The sequence below is a fragment of the Melospiza georgiana genome, chromosome 8 (genome assembly GCF_028018845.1).
Source record: "Melospiza georgiana isolate bMelGeo1 chromosome 8, bMelGeo1.pri, whole genome shotgun sequence".
Classification (NCBI taxonomy): domain Eukaryota; kingdom Metazoa; phylum Chordata; class Aves; order Passeriformes; family Passerellidae; genus Melospiza; species Melospiza georgiana.
This window is the reverse complement of record NC_080437.1, coordinates 19,236,428-19,258,757: the sequence shown is the minus strand read 5'-3', so window position 1 is coordinate 19,258,757 and position 22,330 is coordinate 19,236,428. Positions and strand designations below refer to the sequence as shown.

The 22,330-nt window shown below is 41.0% G+C and overlaps 1 protein-coding gene across 1 annotated transcript; it reads left to right on the top strand.

The window, feature by feature from the left end:
- Positions 1 to 796: 796 nt before the first annotated feature.
- RBP3 (retinol binding protein 3) lies at positions 797 to 15,859 on the top strand. Its single transcript, XM_058029557.1, has 4 exons — positions 797 to 3,841; positions 10,621 to 10,811; positions 13,559 to 13,701; positions 15,531 to 15,859. The coding sequence occupies exons 1-4, from the start codon at positions 797 to 799 to the stop codon at positions 15,857 to 15,859; spliced, it is 3,708 nt and encodes a 1,235-aa protein (XP_057885540.1).
- The last annotated feature ends 6,471 nt before the right edge of the window (positions 15,860 to 22,330 follow it).

The window sequence follows — 22,330 nt, the reverse complement described above, 5'->3', positions numbered from 1 at the left end:
TGAAGTCTATTGGCTGGGAGCTGTCATCAGACATGACCATATGTTACCCAACGGTATTACAAGTAAATCCTAATTGAGTGCAAATTGTGAAGATTAAAGTCATCTCAGATTTAGCTGTATTATGTTGAGGCAAATGTGTTTCAAAGTCCTGTTTAAAATGCTGGCAATTCTCAGCACAGAAATTAAAAGGCTGTCATTACCTTGGATTTTATGAGCTGCGCTAAATGTCTGGAGTTCCTTGTTTGGAACCCTGTGTCATAGAATGTATGAACAGTCCTTTGCAGCTCTGACTAAAAAACACCAAAGACAATGTATTGTCAACAACTGTTGAAAGAATATTAAATATTGATACAACTTAGTCAGTGAAGAATCTCCTGGTATAAGCTCTTCATAAATAATGGTAAAAGGCAGGATCATTGCTGTTCTAACTGTGGTAAAAATCAGTATTGCATTTAAGCTACCCACTTCCAGGATAAGCCAGGACCAGTTTGCAACAGGCAGTACACTACCTTTTGGAAACAATTTACTGCTATAAAGATCTTCCTTGATGATTGGAGTTCATTACTGTTTCATAAGAGGCCTGTGAAGTAGTAAGGAGCTGAACTTCATCTATTGGTGCACTTTGGATGATGCACTACATTTTAATGAGATTAAAGGTTTAATGCAGATAAGAGATCTGTTCAGTGCACCTGGATTCAACACAGGGATTTCAGTGTGATTCAGAGTCATTGGGGAGCTATGTTCATCCTGACCGATAAGAGCTTCTGACTTCTTTTCTATTCCGTACAACGACAAAATGACCAGGACACATTTCTTGCTGTTTTCAGCACTGATCATATGCAGCATACCTGCTGAGGAAATCTTTCAGCCAACTCTAGTGCTGGACATGGCTAAAGTCCTTCTGGACAATTACTGCTATCCTGAAAACCTAGTGGGAATGCAAGAAGCCATTGAACAAGCAATCAAGAGCGGAGAGATCCTGGACATCTCAGATCCAAATCTGCTGGCCAGCGTCCTGACAGCTGGAGTGCAGGGTGCTCTGAATGACCCGAGACTGGTGATTTCCTATGAGCCATTGCCACATGCAGTTCCCAAACAAGAAGCTGAGGGTTCCCCTACCCGTGAGCAACTCCTGAGTCTTATTGAGCATGTGATCATGTATGACAAGCTGGAAGGCAATGTTGGCTACCTGAGGATTGATTATATCATAGGAGAGGAAGTTGTGCAGAAAGTTGGAGCCTTTCTGGTGGACAAGGTCTGGAAGACACTGATAGACACATCTGCCCTGGTGATAGATCTTCGTCACAGCACTGGGGGACAGATTTCTGGCCTCCCCTTCATCATCTCGTACTTACATGAACAAGACAAGAGACTGCATGTTGAGACTGTATACAATCGTCCCTCCAACACCACCACAGAGATATGGACACTGCCAAAGGTGTTGGGAGAGAGGTACAGCAAAGACAAGGATGTCATTGTTCTGATCAGCCATCACACCACAGGAGTGGCTGAAGATGTGGCTTACATTCTCAAGCACATGAACAGAGCTATCACCGTTGGAGAGAAGACAGCCGGGGGCTCACTGGACATCCAGAAGCTGCGTATTGGTCCCTCCAATTTCTATATGATGGTGCCTGTGTCACGATCTGTGAGCCCCTTGAGTGGGGGTGGACAGAGCTGGGAAGTGAGTGGGGTGATGCCGTGTGTGGCTACTGAGGCAGAGCATGCCTTGCAGAAATCCTTGGATATCCTGGCAGTGCGCAGAGCAGTGCCTGGCACCATTAGTCACCTCAAAAACATATTAAAGGACAATTACAGCTTAGTGGAGAGAGTGCCTGCTCTGCTGCGGCGCCTGGCCGCCTCTGCCTTCTCTTCTGTGCAGTCATCTGAGGACTTGGCCACCAAACTCAACACTGAGTTGCAGGCCTTATCTGACGACCCCCGCCTGACGGTCCGAGTCATGATGCCAGGTGAAGCTGCTGATCCCCCAGCTGAGAAGCCAGTTGGAATGGCAGCTGACTTACCTGACAATGAGCAGCTGCTGCACGCCTTGGTGGATACCGTCTTCAAGGTGTCAGTGTTGCCTGGCAATATTGGCTACATGCGCTTTGATGAATTTGCAGATGCCTCTGTGCTTGTAAAGCTGGGGCCTTACATTGTACACAAAGTGTGGGAACCCCTTCAAAACACAGAGAACTTGATCATGGACCTACGTTATAACATTGGAGGCCCTTCCTCCTCTGCTGTGCCCGTGCTACTCTCCTATTTTCAGGATCCTGCTGCTGGTCCTGTCCATCTCTTCACAACGTATGACAGACGCACCAACCGTACCCAGGAGCACAACAGCCAGGCAGAACTGCTGGGCCAGTCCTATGGGGCCAAGCGTGGCATCTACCTGCTCACCAGCCACCACACTGCTACAGCTGCTGAGGAGTTTGCTTACCTCATGCAGTCCCTGGGCCGTGCCACGCTGGTCGGGGAGATCACAGCAGGAAGCCTCTCGCACACCCGGACCTTCCCTCTGCTGCAGCCCGGGCCGGGAATAACCCGCGGCCTGACTATCACAGTTCCTGTTATCACCTTCATTGACAACCACGGGGAAAGCTGGATGGGTGGAGGAGTTGTTCCTGATGCCATAGTGTTGGCTGAGGATGCACTGGAGAAGGCTGAAGAAGTGCTGGCCTTCCACAAGAACATGGGAGTGCTTCTGGAGGGTACTGGGCAGCTTCTGGAGGCTCACTATGCCATCCCAGAGGTGGCTGCTAAGGCCAGCGCCATGCTCAGCACCAAACGGGCCCAAGGAGGTTATAGATCAGCTATAGACCCTGAGACTTTGGCTTCCCAGCTCACCACTGACTTGCAGGAGGCCTCTGGAGACCACCGGCTTCATGTCTTCCACAGCCATGTGGAACCAACACCAGAAGAGCAGATTCCTAATGTGATTCCCAGCCCTGAAGAGCTGAGCTACATCATTGAGGCCCTCTTCAAAATTGAGGTATTGCCAGGGAACCTGGGCTACCTTCGTTTTGATATGATGGCTGAGGCAGAGACAGTGAAGGCCATTGGGCCACAGCTGTTGCAGATGGTATGGAACAAGCTGGTGGACACGGATGCCATGATCATCGACATGAGGTACAACACAGGTGGCTACTCCACTGCCATCCCAATACTTTGCTCCTACTTCTTTGACCCCGAGCCTCGGAAACACCTCTACACTGTCTTTGATCGTAGTACCTCCCGCAGCACAGAGGTGTGGACTCTCCCCCAGCTCACTGGCAAGAGATACGGCTCCCTCAAGGACATCTACATCCTAACAAGCCACATGAGCGGCTCAGCAGCTGAAGCTTTCACTCGCTCTATGAAGGACCTGCACCGGGCCACTGTTGTCGGTGAGCCCACAGTAGGCGGATCCCTCTCGGTGGGCATTTATCGTGTTGGGAACAGCTCCCTGTATGCCTCCATACCCAGCCAAGTGGTGCTCAGCCCAGTCACTGGAAAAGTATGGAGTGTGTCTGGGGTGGAGCCACACATCACCATTCAGGCCAGCGAAGCCATGGCTGTAGCTCAGCACATTGCCAACCTGCGTGCCCAGGTGCCACAGGTACTGCAAACTGTGGGCAAGCTTGTGGTAGATAATTATGCTTTTGTGGACATTGGGTCTGTTATAGCATCCAACCTCACAAAAAACATCAACAAAGACAATAAAAGGATCAATACAGAGGAAGAACTTGCTGGGAAGGTGACTGCCATCTTACAAGCTCTTTCTGATGATGAACACCTGAAATTACTCTACATCCCTGAACATGCCAAGGACAGCATCCCAGGGTTCATGCCAAAACAGGTACAGCTCTCTCATCCTCAGCTATAGAGATGGCAGCTGGAATGGGAGCGTTAAGTCAGATACCTTATCTTTTTTCTAGCCCAAACCATCCAGATTTACCTGTACCGAGAGGAGAAGCCAATGCCCGAGTAGGTTTTGTGGGCTGAGCTTCCTCTGACACTTAGGGGAGTAGCTTGGGGAATTAGATGGTAGTTCTGGATGCGTAGATTTTGGAAACAACCTTCAGGCTGTGAATTTCAGTTGCCATATCCTACAAGCAAAAATGTAGGGTTTCAGAGTTTGAGGTAAGATATCTCATTGTTTCTATGATCCCTCCTCTTTCAATGATGCTGCTTTTTCAGCTGTAATTAATTCAGAAACTCTCTGGTTTCAAACCCAGGTTGTAATTTGAGGGAAGTTTAGTTGGACTAGAGTAAATGCATACAACTCACTAAACATGCAGCCATGTGCTCTTTGATGGACCTCACTATATAAAATTGTAGCAGCTGACATCTATTACACCAGAATAATCAGCAACTCCTTTGATAGTTGCAGTGGAAAGTTGTTCTAATTGTATCTCATGCTCAGCATCGGACAGTTTCCCAGTGACCTAGAAATATTTTGGAAGAAGTATCTGGGTGGAAGTTAGGTGACCCCAGGGAGAAATTGATTTTTAATAATCTACTTTTGCCCTTGCTGTGTGGTTTGCATAACAGTCTGTGCTTTGTTCTGAGCCCGAGTGTTTATACACTGGTCTGCCTTGGCAATCTTTCTTGTTCATTGTTGTGCTGGAGGGAGCTCCCAGGAGCACTTGTTAAAATTCCATCTTCAAATTAAATAAAGGGTTAGGATAACCTGATCCCTTTCTTGGATGGAGTTAGCTGCTTTCTGGCTACTGCACTAGCAGGGCTATCAGAGACGTATTTTCTCCAGGGACTCATAAAATTACTTTTGAAGAGAATGCATTTGCCTTTGCAATGAACCAGAGTAGACCAAGTGTCAGGTAACTATTAAATGTTTCCTGGGGGAGGAAATCTGTGGACTTCCACACTCTGAAATTTTTGGCATGCATGATTTAAAGTGGCCATGACCTTTGTGGTATTATCACAAATACTAAGGTAAAGGACAAAATCTAGGCATTGCCAGGGATGGATTTTTTTTTTTCAAGTTTGTTAACCAAGAGATGCTGTCCCCATTCTTGCCTCTAAGATTAAATGGAAATAATTAATTAAAGGAGTTTTCTATTCCAGCACTCTCCTTCTTAACTTGGTTGTGTGAAGAAAACTTCACTCTAAAGATATTTCAATGCATTTGACTAGAGTCAAAGCAGAGTTCCATGCTCAGCTATTATCAATATACCAGTAGCGACACATCATAATTTCTCCCCATTCTACAGCATGGAAAAGTCTTGTAAATTAGTCACTGCATTCATTGAAGGTTGTTAACGAATATTCTTGGTGGCTTTCACTTGTTCAGATCTTACTTTATTCAGACCTTAAAAGTCAAGAACACAACATAGGGGACAAGTATCTTATTTGTCACATGACATAAAATTCTGATCCCGATAGAGCTAGTGAAGAAATGCCATTATGTTATTCAATGCCTCTGTTTTACCATAGTTCTTTGTCAAGCAAAATGATTGGGAGAGGTAAGGGACACGTCTATAAGAAGGAAATCGCATCAATGTGCATGAAAATTAGGACAAATGTGGAATTTCTCCAAGGTGAAATAATATATAAAGAGCAGAGAATCACATCTCTTATGAGACTAAAATGGTTTCCAGAGGTAGAAACATTCCCTCATACTGCTGGAGGAAATGGGGAGTCAGAGAAGAGAGCATTAAGATGTTAACGAAGACACTGAAGTCATTAAAGGATTTTCCTTGAGATGGAGGTAAAAGAAAATTCTCCCATTCTACAGAGCCCTGGGCAGTAAGAGTACCTTCACCTCCTGTTTTGTTTTTGCAGCCATAAGAGGAATGCTTTCTGTGGAACATTTCAGAATACCCAGGAGAGCAAATACCTTTAGAGTACAGTGAAGCATATATGATGGAAGTACCTGCATTTGTAAATTTAAGAAAAATTAAATTCAGCAGCCCAATACGTGGACATAGTGGCTCTCTTGATCTATATCACATTATTCCTTAAAAGCCCAAGAGCTAGTTTTTCTCTTGTGCTACCTATCTTCCAAACCACCCTCTCCCTTGACAGTGGAATTTTACTGTTAATGACCTTGATGGTGAAGCAGATCCAATACAATTAACACAGTGATGATGAATAACTACAGGAAGGATGGGATGGGACATGGGAGACAGACAAGTGAAATGCATGCAGACCTGTGCATCTGCTGCACTAGAATAGCTGCTGAAGCATAGTACAGAGGAGTGAATATGTCTCCTCTAAGCAGCAGCAAGGTCACTGCTAGTCAGAGCTGTCAGCTGCATAAATGCCACTTTGCAAAGTCAGACTTCCTTGAGACAAATTTTGTCTATGTTTTTTGTGATCCAGAAAATAACATTTTGCTTATAAGGCAGAGCTCTGTATACTTGCTGACCTGAAGTTTAATAATCCTTGCTTCTTATTCTTCTGTCTCTCTCCCTCTATAGTCAAACCTTCCTCTACATACTGAAACATTTGTGTTTGTGACTGTCTACCTATGGAAGAACTGCTGCCTGATTTTAGCATAAGGTTTATGTCCATTTTAAATGATGAGGAGTCACCCTGAGTAATTATTTGGAGCCATTCTTATTGACCAAACACTATTAGGGCAGTCTTTACACCTAAGGGAGTTTTTGTAATGACAGTTTAGATGAGCAGCTGAAAATGATCAGAATATCAGGCAAAAACTAATATCAGAATAAAAGGCAATCCTTTTATTATTTATTAATCCTTTACTAATCCTTTGTAAAAAGAGATTTTTTTTTTTAAATTTTTTCTTGCATTTCAAGTCCTTCTGTTTCCAGAAGATTAATATCTCTATATAGGAGAGTATTGCACTTGCTGAAGGAGGCAATAGTTAGAGATGTTTCACCAGACAGAAGTACAGTTTATTTGTATCCCTTCATTAATGAGTGAAATCAAAATGGACAGCCTCCAAGTGTCAAAATAAATAATCAAATTCCTACATCTATTGCTAACAAGTGAAAAAAGAATTGTTGTAGGCCCATATCATGTTGATTTATATCAACATAACCACAGTAAAGTACATGCAAGTTTATGCAAGAGAAAAATGTCTCATATTTAACTTTCATTGGCTCTTCACCTTTTGCAATCTTTGCTTGCTTGTTTCTGGGGTGATAGTTGTTCACTGCACAATTCTGGAAAAAAGTAGCTTGTTTAGGGGGAGTCCTGTAAAAATGTAAATGGGTTCTTCAGAGTTCATAACCTGAGCACAAGTCAATAGGGTCAAGCTGTTGCAGTAAATACTTATCATCATCAAATTGGAATGGATAAGGAAGAATATAATCAGGAAGACATGAAATCTTCTGCTACATTTAGCTCTAAAGAAAATTCATCTAGAGTATAATATGTAAGGTTTTGGGCAATGGTTTTCTGGAAAGATGTGGCTCAAGTATGGAGACAGCAGAAAAGAGGGACAGGAGTAAAGAGAGTAATTAATAAAAGTAGCCTTCAAAAAGTTTAAAAAGTTTGAGTTGTTTATTCCAGAGAGAAGAAAACTGAGAGGACACATGAAAACAGTCTTGAGATACGTAAGAGACTGTTTCAAATATGAAAAGAATAATCTCTTCCCATGTCCATAGTAAATAGGCCAAGAAGCAATGCACTTAAACAGTACAAAGTTACAACTTAGACTGTTTACACTAGATCTTAAAAACATCTTTCTAATAGTAAGGCTGGTGACGTACTAGGGTGGATTGCCTGGAAATCACCCAGTAAAATGTGTGTTGTTAAGAGCAAGTGAGAAGGAGCTGTCAGGGCTAGAGCTGAGCCTGCTCAGTCCTTGAGCTGGGGGCCTGATGAACAATTTCATTCCAGCTTGTGAGGGTACACAAGGAACCCAAATGTTCTGAGGAAAGTGCAGCCCTGCCACTCAGCCCTCCTGATCTCATAGTTCTTAAACTAATCTCAGGGTTTGCAATGGTATTGCAAGGGTGTTTGCTGATAATATTTTAACAGCCAGCAATTGACAGCACTAGCATCCATAATGGAAGTCAGAGTTATCTTACATTGGTCAGCACAAAAATAGCTATGGAAAACCAGGTTCCATCTAAATAGAAAAAACAAGGGAGATATGAAAAGAAAGAAAAGAGAGAAGAGAGGCACATTTAGAAAAGTGGTTCACCAATGTCTGGGGTTTGTGTCAGAATCAGGGATCAAACTCCATGCACAAGTCCTAAAGCAGAATTCTAATGTTCTATTTTGTGTGACATCATGCGTTTTACTTACACCACTCACCTGTGAAAGGGGTCTGCAGAATAGGACAGCAGACCCTTATAGTGTTAATGAAAAAACATTTTTCCTTGACTTAAAGTGGAGTTAGCTTGGAGGTCCTTTAGTGTAGCCACATTGCTTATAGTGTGCACCTGAGGGCTGATATTTAACAACAAGTCATTTGTATGTAAACACTGTCTGACTGAGCAGCAGTTCTTACTTTCAGCTGCATCCTGTCCCAGCTTGTCCTTGGCCAGCAAACAGAGCCCTGCCTTCCAAAGGAGAGCGTGTGGTTCCACCCTGAACTTGATTTACCTCCTTAGGTACCATTTACCTCCTTACTGGCGTGTAACTCATGTGCCAGTGTCATGAACCTGCAGTTTTGCAGGGCAGTAACTCTCTAATATCAGTCACTGGCTCCTCACCTCTTTTGCTGAAAGATTCCCTGGCACCCCAAAATTACATTCTGAGAGCTTTTCATCTGATTTCCAGTCTTCAAACTTTTAGAATAGATACATTTTCATACCTTTTCTTGCAGCCATGAAGAGCTTTCATTTAGGTCCTTGCACATTTATTTCACCCCATGAGACCTGGGTTGAGCAACCTTCCCACCTTGAAATTTAAAATGAATTTTCAAAAGTTATCAAAACTGAAGTTCTCATGGGAAAAAAATGAGATGCGTCACAGTAAAAGAAAAAGTAGAGAAAAAATTTATCAGACAATTACTCTAACATGTTTATTATGGGTATGCATTTAGCAGTTATCACTGGAGACAGAGATAAGACATTTGTGTGTTCAGTTAAATATCATTAGCAAGTGGCTGAGATTAACAGATCAATTTTATTTGTAGATGTTACTAATGAGTGATGTTTTTTTTTTATTTTCCTCCTGAGGAGGGACCAGTATCTCTGAACTAGACATAAGTTCTGTCAGAACAATCAATGCATGCTGGATGTGTTTTTCAAAACTGTGATTAGTTAATCAAAGTACAGTGGGCAGATCAGGTATTACTGCTGTCACTGAGAAGTGGATTGGAAATGACAAACCCAGCAGTGCTGGACTGATTGTTTACAGTCCAGATACAATGGTTATTTTCACAAGGTATAGTGATAAAGAAGAGTACAGAAAAGAGTTTGTTCTTATCATCAGGTCAGCAGCTACTGGCCAACAGGGCTTTTAAATTAATGATTGAAATTTTGATAATTTTGGCGTACATCAGGGACTGAATGATAAAGTGTCATATGGAAGGTAATCTTCCCCTAAGTTGCCTCAATCTGTGTCAAACACATTCACACACCTTGGAAAAAACTCCTTCTGCTGTGGCAGACCTGCTTTTGGCAGGAGCACAGCTCCAGGCCAGACCCCATACAGAGGTCAGGAGACCACTTGAATTCTCTGCGGTTGCAGAGTGCCCTGGTGCCTGCCCAGTTCTGTGGCATGTTGTAGACGGGGAGAGCCCCTCCGGCACATGGCTCAGGCTGACTCCTTGTTCTTTTGAGTGTAAAAGCATGGATTGTCTGGGGATGAGCGACGGCAGAGGGCAACTGATTAAAAACAAGGTATAACACCATTTTCACAGCAACTCTGAGGACGAAAGACCAAATGGCTGACGGTCATATAAGTCATATGTATTCTAAATTCTTATCTCAAGCTGAGGGAGACTATTCCATTTTCAGATCCTGCATACAAATAAATGTTCAGCAATAGGAGCTGGCTGTGTCTCAATGCACACAGGGGTTACTAGGAGAACTTTATTAGGCTACACATTGCTGCTAAAAAATGTCTGCTCTTTAATAACATAAGCTAAGCAAAATTAAATAAATCACAACCTAACACGTGAGGCTCCAGGCACGTGGCCACCACACAAGAGATTTAACATATCTGCATCATGAGCATCCTAGCACATGCCCCACACATCAGGCTCCTCTCTCTCACAGGGACTGGGTCACTAAGAGGGGCTGGGGCACTCGCACCTGCAGCCAGCAGCTGTTTGTGCCTTGAGGCCAACCAAGAGATTATGGAAGTCCCAGGTGCTGAGTTTAGAAGCAACTCTAAAGGCGACGTGTGGGCTTGGGTGGCAGGCCTGGGATCTGTGCTGCAGGCTGGGATTGCTCTTGCAGCCTCTTTGCTTCAAGGAAATTCTTATATTTTTGAAAAAGAAACTGAGCTCTGGGATATAGGAGGCTGATCCGGATTCTGGGTGTTATTGATAAACCTTATCCTGTGCAAAAATTCATCAGGCAATGCTAACCTATGCTTAGTGTGCAAATATACTGTAAAATTTATTATGTTTTTCAAATTTGGTCACATTCCTCACACATATCCCACCTGGATTAAACACAACCCACATAATTTTGTGTTAAACTAGTGCCAGCAAATGATTTGTTTTGTTTTTCTGTACTCTTTCAGATCCCTCCACCAGAAGTATTTGAAGATTTGATTAAATTTTCATTCCACACAAATGTATTTGAAAATAATATTGGCTATCTGAGATTTGATATGTTTGGAGACAGTGAACTTCTAACCCAGGTGTCTGACCTAATGATAGAGCATGTTTGGAAGAAGATTGTTCACACAGATGCATTAATCATAGACATGAGGTAAACCTTTGAATGGCAAATAACCAAAGCTCTTTCAAAGCAGCATTTTATTTGTAACAGTGAATTAGCTTTACATGGCTTGCTGTCCTGTTTACAGGCTAACATTGCTAGGATTGAATGAGAAAAGGAAAACAGCCAAGGAAAATAATAACAGTCTGGAAGTATATTCCAAGATAAATTGTATTATCACTTGAGATGTTTAGAACTAAGTAGGCAAATTTAGGGAATAGTTTGCAGAATGAAAATCTGGACCTTACATGTGTTTTATTTCTCTAATCTAACTCTCCGTGTGCCACATATATATTAAAATAAATCTTTTACTTCATGTAGTGTACTTCAAGTGATTCAACAGTCAAAAAGACCCCGTGTAAGGCTGTGGCCTTTAATTTAATTTAATTTAATTTGCCATATCTGCAGTGCTAAATAATTCTGGGCAATCAGGTCTGTCCAGAATGGGCCCTGTGCACAGAGGAACTCAGAGGTCCTGCAGCCCTCCCGGGCCCTGCTGCTCCAAGCTGCAGCATCGTGCACCTTCTCTCTCTGCTTAGAATTCTGCTGGACACTCTGGTGTGTCAACAGGGCTCCAGATCTGATGAGCCATAAGATGTCATCCATTTGTCACCAGCTATTAAAGCAGATTAATATAAATATGTACATTAATATAAAAATGTACATTTCCTACAGAATATTTAGGGAAGTAATTTCCTTGTTGTGGTCCAGAGCTAATGTGTGTGAGCCCAGAACATTACAAATATAAACCAAAGGGGGACTTTGTAAGAACTTGGTTTTAATGTTAGAACCACTTGCATCTATGGTTATCACAGGGCTCTTAATATTTGGTAATCTTAATATTCTTGTGGGATTTTCAGCATAGGGCGGAAAAGTTGAGCACAGTGATGAGAACAGAGATCTCACTGTGTGAGCACAGAAGAGGCAAGGCAGCAACCAACATAACACACCCATGACTGAATTTGAATTCAGCAAAAGCTCCACCATCTTCCACTAGACTTGAGATAGCATTGGGACTTTCGTCTTTCTCACCCCAGGTTTCTCCCAGCCTAAAAATTTCAGGGCTGAGAGCACTGAAACAGCAAATATGAAATCACATCTCAGGTACCAAATGGCATCATTATAGCTCTTGTCATGTGTTGTTTGGTTTAGATTTATTCTTTTACTATTTAATGAATTTTCAGTCCTTTGAATGCACATAAAAGACCCAGTCTCCGAAGGCATATAAAACCCTAAAAAATCCTTCTGAAATTTTCTGTTAGCTAATCTTATAATTTTAAGACTGATGATTTAAATTTTGCATGGGATTAACTGTAATGAATAATGTTTCTCATTTTACAAGTTGCCCTCCCTGAAACAGCTGGGTCACTCATGAACTTCATATTTGGATAACTTCAATTTTGCATGGGATTAACCAGAATTCATAATGTCTCTCACCTTGACAGTCCCCCTTCACAGAACAGATGTGCTAGTAACGAACTTCATCTTTTTAACCCCCTCAGCATTGATAAAAGGCCTCCCTAAGGTCACACATGACATCTGTAAGAAGCAGTACTAGCATCCTAGAGTTAAGTTAAAACTCTGGCACCTGCTCAGTCGTTATTACTGACTGAAGTGTCACTGTCTGCAAAGGGAGTGTTCCAGCACTGCCCGGCCTGCCACCACCTGCAGCACTGGTGGCACCTGTGTGAGCTGGGCCCTGCTGGGCTGTGCTGGCCCTGCTGGGCTGTGAAGCAGCAGCACCACTATCGCGGCACCACTGGGGACACGCTGGAGATGGCTCTTTAACTTCCAGCCAGTCACATTGTCAGTCATACAGCTCCCAAATGCGGAAGAATAAAGACTTCACTCTTCAGAACAAAGGCATCCTGGATTGTTGGATCCTTTCCTGGAGGTGAAAAGTCATAGCCATAGATTGAACTGAATAAAGTCATTTTTCAGCAGGTTTTTGCTGGAATGCCTGTGCTGGGTACTCCTAAAATCACCTACAGGAAAGCACTGAATCCACACTATCAGTAAATAGAGTACAAACATCTCTAGAGCTGTATGTGCTCTAGTATTAGTGAAAAGTCACAGGCAAAAATGTTTTGGTAGTTAATTGTGTGTATTCATAGCAGGGGTTCTCCAATGACAGGCACTTCATTAAAATTAATCTTCAGAGACTGCTATGGAATTGAACTGCAACCAAAGTTTTCAATTATGAGTGTGCTAAATGAAGTAACTAACACAATCTTAAGGCACAAAAAAAAAGACCTCATTAAAACCACTAAGTTTTCTAATTTTGTGTAGCAAAAATAAGAACACAACAGTTCTACAAACATGCGTTGCTTTCATTGGAATCTACTTTTATGTATTAGGGCTTAGGTATTGCTGCCTTGCCAGGAACAGAATAGGTTACCCAGAGGAGAATAACAATAATCTGATGTTTCTCTGCAGATCCAGTCTTTGCTTACTTTCTGTTTTTTTTTTCTAAGTAACATCAAGAAAAAAAATAGACTTTTAAGTTTTGTGTTTGCTTTGGAAGTTAGTTGTGGGCAATAACAGTCTGACACTTTTAGACAGGATTTTGCTTATCTGATAGACATGCAAATGCTGATAGGGGAGAATGACTATAAATATATCAAAATGTAGCCATAAGCCTTTTTGAGACTGATATTAAAGAACAATATTTGGAAGGGAGATTTACTGCCTGACACAAATTTTTACTTGTTTCCTTAATATGTTTAATTTTTGAAAAGGTACAATATTGGAGGCTCCACTACACCTATAGCAATCCTATGCTCCTATTTCTTTGATGAAGGACACCCAATTCTCTTGGACAAAGTTTATGACAGACCCAGTGACTCAGTAAAGGAAATATGGACCCAGCCTCAGCTCAAAGGTAAATGACAATTTATTTTCAGCATAGCTTTCCATTTCAGATGTCTCTCCCTGTCATTTTAAAGTGAGCCATTAAATCCTGTAACTTAGTTGGTAGAAGCACCTGCCATGATCAGCTCAAGCTTTGTAAAGAATGTAGAAACAAAAAATGTCCATTTCAGCCATGTCACTCAATGCCATCTACAAATAAACAATTTATCATTCCTTGAAATAGGCTATGTTAGGCACAGAGGTCTGTAAATTGGTCCCCAGAAGTTTAGCCAAATACTGTGTACAGCAGCTGTAACTTGTTGCTTTTAAAAGTTGCTAAAATTAAAAACTAATCCAGTGCTGCCTGGACCTCTAGTAAGGTCTCTTCCAACACTCCCATACAGTTTTATTCATTGTCCCTACCACCTACCTGCATCATCCTCTACATCAGTAGATGAAAGCACCATAATACCCCAGTTTGTCCAGACAAGAGAAAGAAAAACACTAAATTTTGTACATCTGGGTGAGTTTGAAGCATTTGGCAATGAGTCACACACACCCCACATGTACCCTGCCCCAGTTTGTGGAAGCTGAAAGGATGCTGCAAGATGCAGAAACAGAGCTCTTCACTACTCATAGGCTGCAGTTAGAGTGCTAAGAAGCCTAAAACATGGGAGTTAATTATTTCCCCCTCTTAAGCTAAGACAGCAGCAAAAAAGTTAATGGTGTGTGCAGTTGTTGGCCTGGATCATGCTGAAATGGTTAAATTCTGTCCCAGTCTGCAGGGCCCATCTATTTTCCCAGGCGGTCAGAGGTGGGTTGTGCTTAGGGATATGATTTCTATGGACACACTCCAGTTCCCATCAAAGAGAACTGGCAGACTCATATTAACTTCAAAGGACCTGGATTTGGTCCTGTATTATATAGATCTACTGTGAAAAGAGTATTTTAATGGTTATTATGTTTATAGTGAAATGAGAAGACAAAAGATGGTGTGAAAATTAATTACCATGCTGTTGGGCCCCTCTCTTAGAATTTAGCATGAGAATTATATGTCATACTATTACTTACTCATAAATTGACATTTTTAGAGCAGTTTACTTTTCAAGCTATTAAGTCCTAGTTGTTATCCATCAATCACCTTTTCAAAAAAACTAAACTATCGAAAAGTATCTAGCATGTTCAGATATATTGAAAATAAGTTTCAAAGCCCTTCCTATTCCTGTCAGCTGTTTTATGTAAGAAAATCAGATACTTGGCTCAGACCCTAATAATAAAGGGGTATTTGATGAAGGGTTTGGGACAAAGGTCATGTATAGGGACAAAGGCCATTTACAAGCTATAAAAAAACTGTGGGAAACCAGTGTAATTGTAATTTCATAAAATAATGCCTGCACAGTTGCAGGCCAAGCTCTATGACAGTCGTGTTCCTAGAGCAGGGATGAGGGTGAAACTGAAGATGCTTCTGGATGAGTTTTGACTACTCCTGCTGCAATGGTGAAAAATGTCATTTTTCTCACGTGTCTATTCTGCTATTCTGATGAGATCTGGAGTTCCTCTAAAAGTCAAAGCCACAGAAGAGATAACAGTAGTAATCATGAGCTGGCTTCTCTCCTCATGGAGCTCATAGCCAGAAGCTGATGGCACAAGAGCACCACAGAGGGTGACAGCCTTTTATACAGCATATAGTCTGGGCTAGTGTTGAATAGACTTTAATACTCTCATAGGCACAAAGTAAATTTCCAAACTGCTTGGGTTGTTAATAGCAGGTAGGGAGCAAATCCTCTATCTTGGCTTCTACTATACAAATAAATCTCTGAAAATGGATCCATTTCTGACGGGGTTTTTCCTATCTTACAGGGGAGAGGTATGGCTCTCAGAAGGGGCTGGTGATCCTTACCAGTGCTGTGACAGCTGGGGCTGCTGAAGAGTTTGTGCACATAATGAAGAGACTGAGCAGAGCTCTCATCATTGGGGAGCAGACCAGTGGGGGCTGCCATTCCCCACAGACATATCAGGTAGATGAAACCAACTTCTACGTTGTCATCCCCACCTCCAGATCAGTCATCTCTGCAGACAGCCCCTCTTGGGAAGGGAAAGGAGTCCTTCCTCACATAGAAACACCAGCTGAAACAGCACTCATCAAAGCAAAGGAGATGCTCAGTGCTCATCTACACAGCTCTAGATAGCCCAGTGGAGGAACACAGACCTAGTTCTTATGAAAAGAAAGCTAGCTACCCAAATGTAAAGCCTAGAAAGAAGTGGGAGCTTCGTTTCAGTCTCTCTGGTCAGTGATTGGGTCCCTGTACATAGCTCAAGTGACTCCTTCCAACATGCTGGCATTTTTCCCCACTCTGTGCAACCCAGCTCTTTCTGTGTGTGATTGAAATACTTGAATAATTCACTGGGGTTTCTGGATTCCTCTCCTGTAGTCAAACAGAAATGTTCAGTGTGCAAGTTTTTTGAAGTGCAGTTACCAGTCACAGATCTTTCATCTCATAGAAAATCCCAGTTGTCAGTATTGAAAGCATGTGAACAACTTTAAAGACAGAAAAGGCTCTTCTTCTTTGGAAATGGTGTGCATTCCTATTTATATATCTTTAAAAATTAGCAGTAGTTGGAACCATCTGTTTTTCAAACTGCAAGAGCTAAATTAAGTCTCTTCTCCATTTCACCATTTAGATGTACCAAACATACCATTCCCAGTCTGTCAGGGAGTCCAAGACTCCTGGTATTTGAAAGGAACATGCTTGCTCCTCTCAGTGCCTGTCAGAGGGGAGGATGAGCAGGACAAAGGCAGCACCTTGACTCTTCCACCCAGTGCCCAGATCAACTGACTCAAGGAAAAGAATCATACCTTTTTTACTTAAGGATAAAATTATTTTGTTCTGTCCTGCTACAAAGACAGAAAAAAAAAGGAAGCTGAAAAATATCCTTTGCCCCCTGCTATCAAGCTACATATGAAGTGATAGTGGATTCCAGGATAACTCACAGAGATATTAACATGAGCTTAATGCACAACATTCCTTGTCTTTCCTACAATTCTTAGTTAAACAAATATCTTTGTAATTATTTAGAAATATGTGTAATTTCAATCTAGATCTCAGATTTTCTCACCTCTAAAAAATGCCAGCTGTAAGATAACTAAATTAGGGAAATGGTCCCCCAAAATTCAGTTGGAGTCTACAATAGTTACACATTGGTGTTCATTTGCTCATTTTTAAGTTCCTGCCAATTTTTTTTATAAATTGTGTTAAACACTTGACTTCCAGTTTTTACAGGAAGAAAATTTTAAGAACTAAATAGATTTTCCATCCTTTTCATTATTTGTCTTATCAACTACATTCAGTGTGATTGCTAACCTGAGCTCTTTTGAGACATTTTCATGTTCTGATTTTTATGAACTAGCTTGTTGTTAACCTTCTCAGTGTTGTGGAAAGAACTTTAATTAATTAAATCCCATATAGAATTTCATGTAAAGTGATATATGTATGAAGAATATTAAATACTCTTAATGTGTAAAAAAATGGAGTAGTCAATGAATGAGTAAACAACACTAATGTACATCTTCTAATGTCTTTTCAACCTCTTTAATATATCAATGATCCAGATAAACTGCTTTGTTTTCCTAAAAACAATCAGTTGTGCTGTCATGTACAAACAATGTTAATTGTTAAGCCCAATATTTAGAAACTTTAGCCATCCATTCAAAGACAGAAAGCTATACCATAAGGGCACAAATAGCAAATAAATTCTTCCCAGAGTAATATGGGGCATACAGATGTATCATAAATATCTAGAAATTGGAATCCAGTTGAAAAAACAAACTATGAAGATGCAATTGCTGGTGAGTCCATTTTAAATCAATAATACTGTTAATTCACTAAAGTGATCGATTTCAGTGGAAAACTATAGTGCAATCTTGAGAATTTTATTACTTGACAAAATATTATTTGCTATTTCATAGTACTGGCTAATTAATTGAAACTGCCAGGCTTAACAAAGGCCAGTGTGTTAAAAGCAATTTTTCCTGTCTTCCCAAACTGCTGTGTCATAGTTATGCTCATCTTAATGAGTTTAGACCTCACAGAACTACAGCCAGTAATTGTGTAGAAAATTATACTGCATTGAAAGGTCTGAAAATCACAAAAGCACAAATGCAAATTAGTTATGCAAAGTCCATGGTTTGTGGTTTAAATGAGAAAGTTAGAAGGTTTTTAGGGAGGGGCAAGCAATTTCAGAAGTGCTCTTCCAGAACATAACAGGAAACATGATGAAACTGCCACCCTTCTCTCATCTGGTTCCAGAGCTGACATGGACATACCACAATTTATAGCACCATTTTCTTATCATCCCACCTAGAATAATTTCACAAACTTTAATCCTAATCATGTTCCTTTTAAAGGCAGAAAGAAAGGAGTTATCGTATCAGACTACCCAGCATCATCCTCTTTCTCCTTCCAGCATTCATAGAACTCTAACCAAGAAATGACAGCCAGCTTTTATTTCTTTTGTGCAGCCTTAGTCCAGTGATTTCCAAACTGTGCCCTGTGGGATCTCATCCAGCTGATATTTCCACCTCAGATGCATCTACAGAGGGCTTTGACCTCAGACCTTGGCAAACCATATACTGAGGGGGCACCTGGTCAGGTCACAGTGGGAACTGTGGGTTCCTGGGAGCTGGTATGCTGACAGAACTACCCTGCATTTGGTCAAGCTTCCGCTTCTTGTTCTCAGTTGGTTCAGGGCTCTGTTCAAATAAGGTCATGCTGCAAGTTCACGTTCATGATTGCACCTTTGCACCTTTGCCCCCACACCTGGCTGTGTTTGCCCTGCCCATGGGTCTTTGGTCCCAGTCTCTGTAACCTGTGGTCTCCACTTTGTTATTTTCATTATTGAAGTTTTCATTTTAAGGGCTAGACCATCATTCCCATTCCTTATTTTGCCAGCTCCCTCCAGCCAAGCTGAGCAAGGGGACCAAAGCGAACTCTAAACTGCAATAGCGCCCCGTAGATCCAGGGAAGTGTACAGACTGCCTTGATTAGTGAAAAAATACCTCATAAAAAACAAGCAAGTATATATTTCTGAAAAGCACATCTGAATGTCATTTCAATGGAAAAACACATCTTCATCAGAAAAAATTCAGGGATCAATAATCAGTGAGTGAACAAATACCGTAATCTGGCATTTCCTATCAGTAAACTCATTATCCACTGCAGAAACACAGCCTGCTTGAAAGCCCTGTGTTGTGTCCTTTTTCACTGATCCAGAAACACATGTCATGGGAAACAGTTGTTTGATTGAAATTAACAGTTAGTTGCTAACAAAGACAGGAAGAGAACCAGTCAGCTCACTGCAAATTGTCTCCTCTTGTTTTAAAAACAAAATTATTTTTCCCCCTTCCCTAGAATTTCTACTTGAATAAAAGACAGAGATCCCTGCTGTAAAATCACAGTATTTCACAGAGACAGAATGCAGTCCTTCATTTCTTCACAAACCCCCTGTTCTAGTGGAGTGCTTTCCTTCCAGCAGGATTTCATCTGCACCAATTTAAATTTTCAGACTTCTAGACATAAGGGGAAATAAGCTTCCAGCATGACTCAATTATAGGAAGTTTGTTTTTCTTTGTCTCGTTAGGCTTCCTTCTGCCTGTTCAATATTTGGTTCACTCAGCTTTAATATGAGTATTTTCATTTAAAGAAATAAAATCTCCAAAAATTTTGGATAAGCCCCCTGGTTTATGTAACCCAGTTTAGATGAGACACTCAGTTTAATTTGAGACACATAAAAGACTTTCACTGTGCCTGCACAAAGAACTGGTTTTATACACAGGGAATCAAGTTCTGGTTCTGTTGGCATCTGTGCGGTTTTGCACTGATACCAGCACAGAAGCAGCAGACAACAAGATGTCATATTGTTTGGCTGTATGGTTTGCTATGTGTCTAAATAAGTCTTAGTTCACAAACCCCTTTACCTCAGAATAAGAAGAAATTAGTTAATGCAATCTTTATGCTGATGGCCATGCAAAAAAACAAGGACAGCGTTGCACACACTGCCTGCAGTGTGATTTCCATGCTACAAGAGGGAAATCCTCAATCTTTACAGACCAGGACCACAGTGCACTGCCCCTGAGCTGGAGGAGGTGAGCAAAGTACCAGAAATGAAGCTTATTAAAAACTTCTCCTCATTTTTGCATTTTGAACCAGCTCTGCCACTTTTCACAACTGCTTCTCCTCATAATTCTCTCTCTGTGCACAGAAGGCATTCCTGCATTGCTTGGCATCAGAACATATAAACTCCTATGGCTGAGATATGCCCACAAGGAAACTGGGTAAGAGTTCTTACCTTTTCTTTTTTCCCAAAGAAAACAATTCCATGACATAAAGGGAAGCTATTTCTCCCTGTATCCTTGCTGCCTGCTTAGGTCTCATACCATAAGCTAAATGAAGAAGTTTGATTTTTGGTGAGTAATCAAACCTACAGGCTATAGGTCTAACACACTCTCTGAAAAGTTTGAGACTCAGCATCTGTTTTTCAGTGGTTGATTTTCTACACTTTGTTCAACACACAATCAGTGAAAACATGTAACCAGCAATATTTGGTACTGTTTCATTCTGATCTAAATTACACACCACGTGTAGTGCACTGGAAAAACAGGCATTTGGAGGAGGGTAATGTTGAAGTGATGTGCCAAAATAATACTGGGGAGCATTATACAGCTAGTCCTGTCTTTTTCCAGAAGAAATCTGAAGCTAGGTTTCTAATCATAAAACTGTTAAGAAAACATGGCATCTTTCAGTAAGTACAGAAAAGAACATTTTGCAGTAATGGTACCAAAAAATCTTTAGTCTTATTTATACTGGGCCAGGCTGATCTTAAAGTAATTAATATAAATCAGGAGTAGCAACATGGAATTATTCTGGATTTTCACTGGAATAAATGAGATCACAATCTGGCCTAAACTACTAATGGGAAATATAACCCTGACCACATATGAATGCAGTTACACCACAGTCCTTCATTACACTTTATGGACACTGACTTCACAGTAAACTGGCTGGCACCCAGGTGGAGTGAAATTTGGCCCATTAAACTTTGCCATAAATATATTCCTTACACAGCAAATGTTATTAGACACAAAGTAGAGATGGAAAGATTATAAGAAAACCACACCATCCCCTACTCAATGCAAGGTTGTTCCCTGTGCTTCATGTTTCAAAGTCTTTGTTCATTTTGTGTTTTAATGATTCAAGTGAAAGAGCTTCCACCACTGACCTTGAAAAGCCATGTTACAATCCAACCAGAACTCTCTCCTCAACTCAAAGGCATAATGTAATAGTTTTATCACTTTGTGTTTCAAAAATAAAGCCTGCAATAAGAAAAATGTTTCTATTAACAGGAAAGAGCCATGTATTAATGTTCAACAGCAATATATTGGGAAGAATACAATCTCCTGACATCCAGATATCTCCCAAGAGGTGACAGTGAGTGGGTTTTGTTGGTTCCAGCTGACAGCCTAAGACTGTCAGTCTCTCTTTTTCATTCAGATGTATTTACTTGCTGATACTTGCATTATCAGGCAAGGCATCATCATGGTAACTCAAAATTCTGTTCAGTATTCAAAAACCACTGGAGTATATCATCAGTATGGTAGAACATATAGAGCATATTGAAATGTCCATTATCCTCAGCTGGGAAATGAATGGTTTCTGATCATTCTCTAACTGAAAGAGAACAGTAGCCCTTGATGAGGCAGGTGAGGTTCAAAGGCAAGCCACCAAAACATCAGACAACCTGAAAAAATACTGTACAAGAGCAGGAGAAATTATTGCTTGAAGAACAAAGTGGCATAAACTATCAAAATCAAGCCCCTAAATGGATTTAAAAAGTAATGAAAGGCTAATTAGATGGCCTGCAGTAACAATAGACAGTGCTTCCTCCCACTCTGAGCAGTTTAAATTTACTGCTAAGACTCAGCAAAGCTCAAAAAAAATTAGACAAAAGAAAAATGTCTCATGGACATGCAAGAGAAAGAATATGCCACTTTCTTTTTTAAAAAGGTGGAATTGGCCCATGTAGAAACCAGAGGACAGACAAGGTGGTGCAAGGCAGTGCAATTCATGTACACCTGTATCATTTTGTGTTTCTCTTCTCAGAACTGAGCCTATCATCCACAATTAAAGTGTGCAGATTCTATCAGTAACTAATTGTAGCTCAGATACCCTAACTGCTTCCTTTGGTATATCCAAAACCTGAAAACCACAGGCTGAACTCTACTCCCATTAGATCTGTATGCCTACTAAAGTCATACAGGTCTTAGAATGTTTGACAATAGCTCACATTTTGAAACAGACCCACATTGATTTCATTGTGTAAAAGACATTTCAAAAGCAGCAGAGCCTGGAACAGAACTTGGATATTCTGCTTTACAAGTTCCTTCCTCTTTGGCAGTCTGCCAGTCAGTTGTTCACAATCATAGATTTCAAACATTCAGGTCCCTTTGAAAGCCAAGGAGATGGTAAGATGTCAGTTTTTAACTTAAAAAATTGGTGAAAGCTGATTCAGCTAACATAAAGGAGTAAGAGTCCACCAAAGCTGCTAGAAATAGTAACTTATCTTCTTTTGACATATAAGCTCTGATTTTTCTAATGCTTAAAGCT

Excerpts from the sequence above, each read along its gene's own strand:
- RBP3 (XM_058029557.1), top strand. The coding sequence starts at position 797 with ATGACCAGGACACATTTCTTGCTGTTTTCAGCACTGATCATATGCAGC. Across the intron at positions 10,812-13,558 it reads GCATTAATCATAGACATGAG|GTACAATATTGGAGGCTCCA; the intron begins GTAAACCTTTGA and ends ATTTTTGAAAAG. Across the intron at positions 13,702-15,530 it reads GACCCAGCCTCAGCTCAAAG|GGGAGAGGTATGGCTCTCAG; the intron begins GTAAATGACAAT and ends CCTATCTTACAG.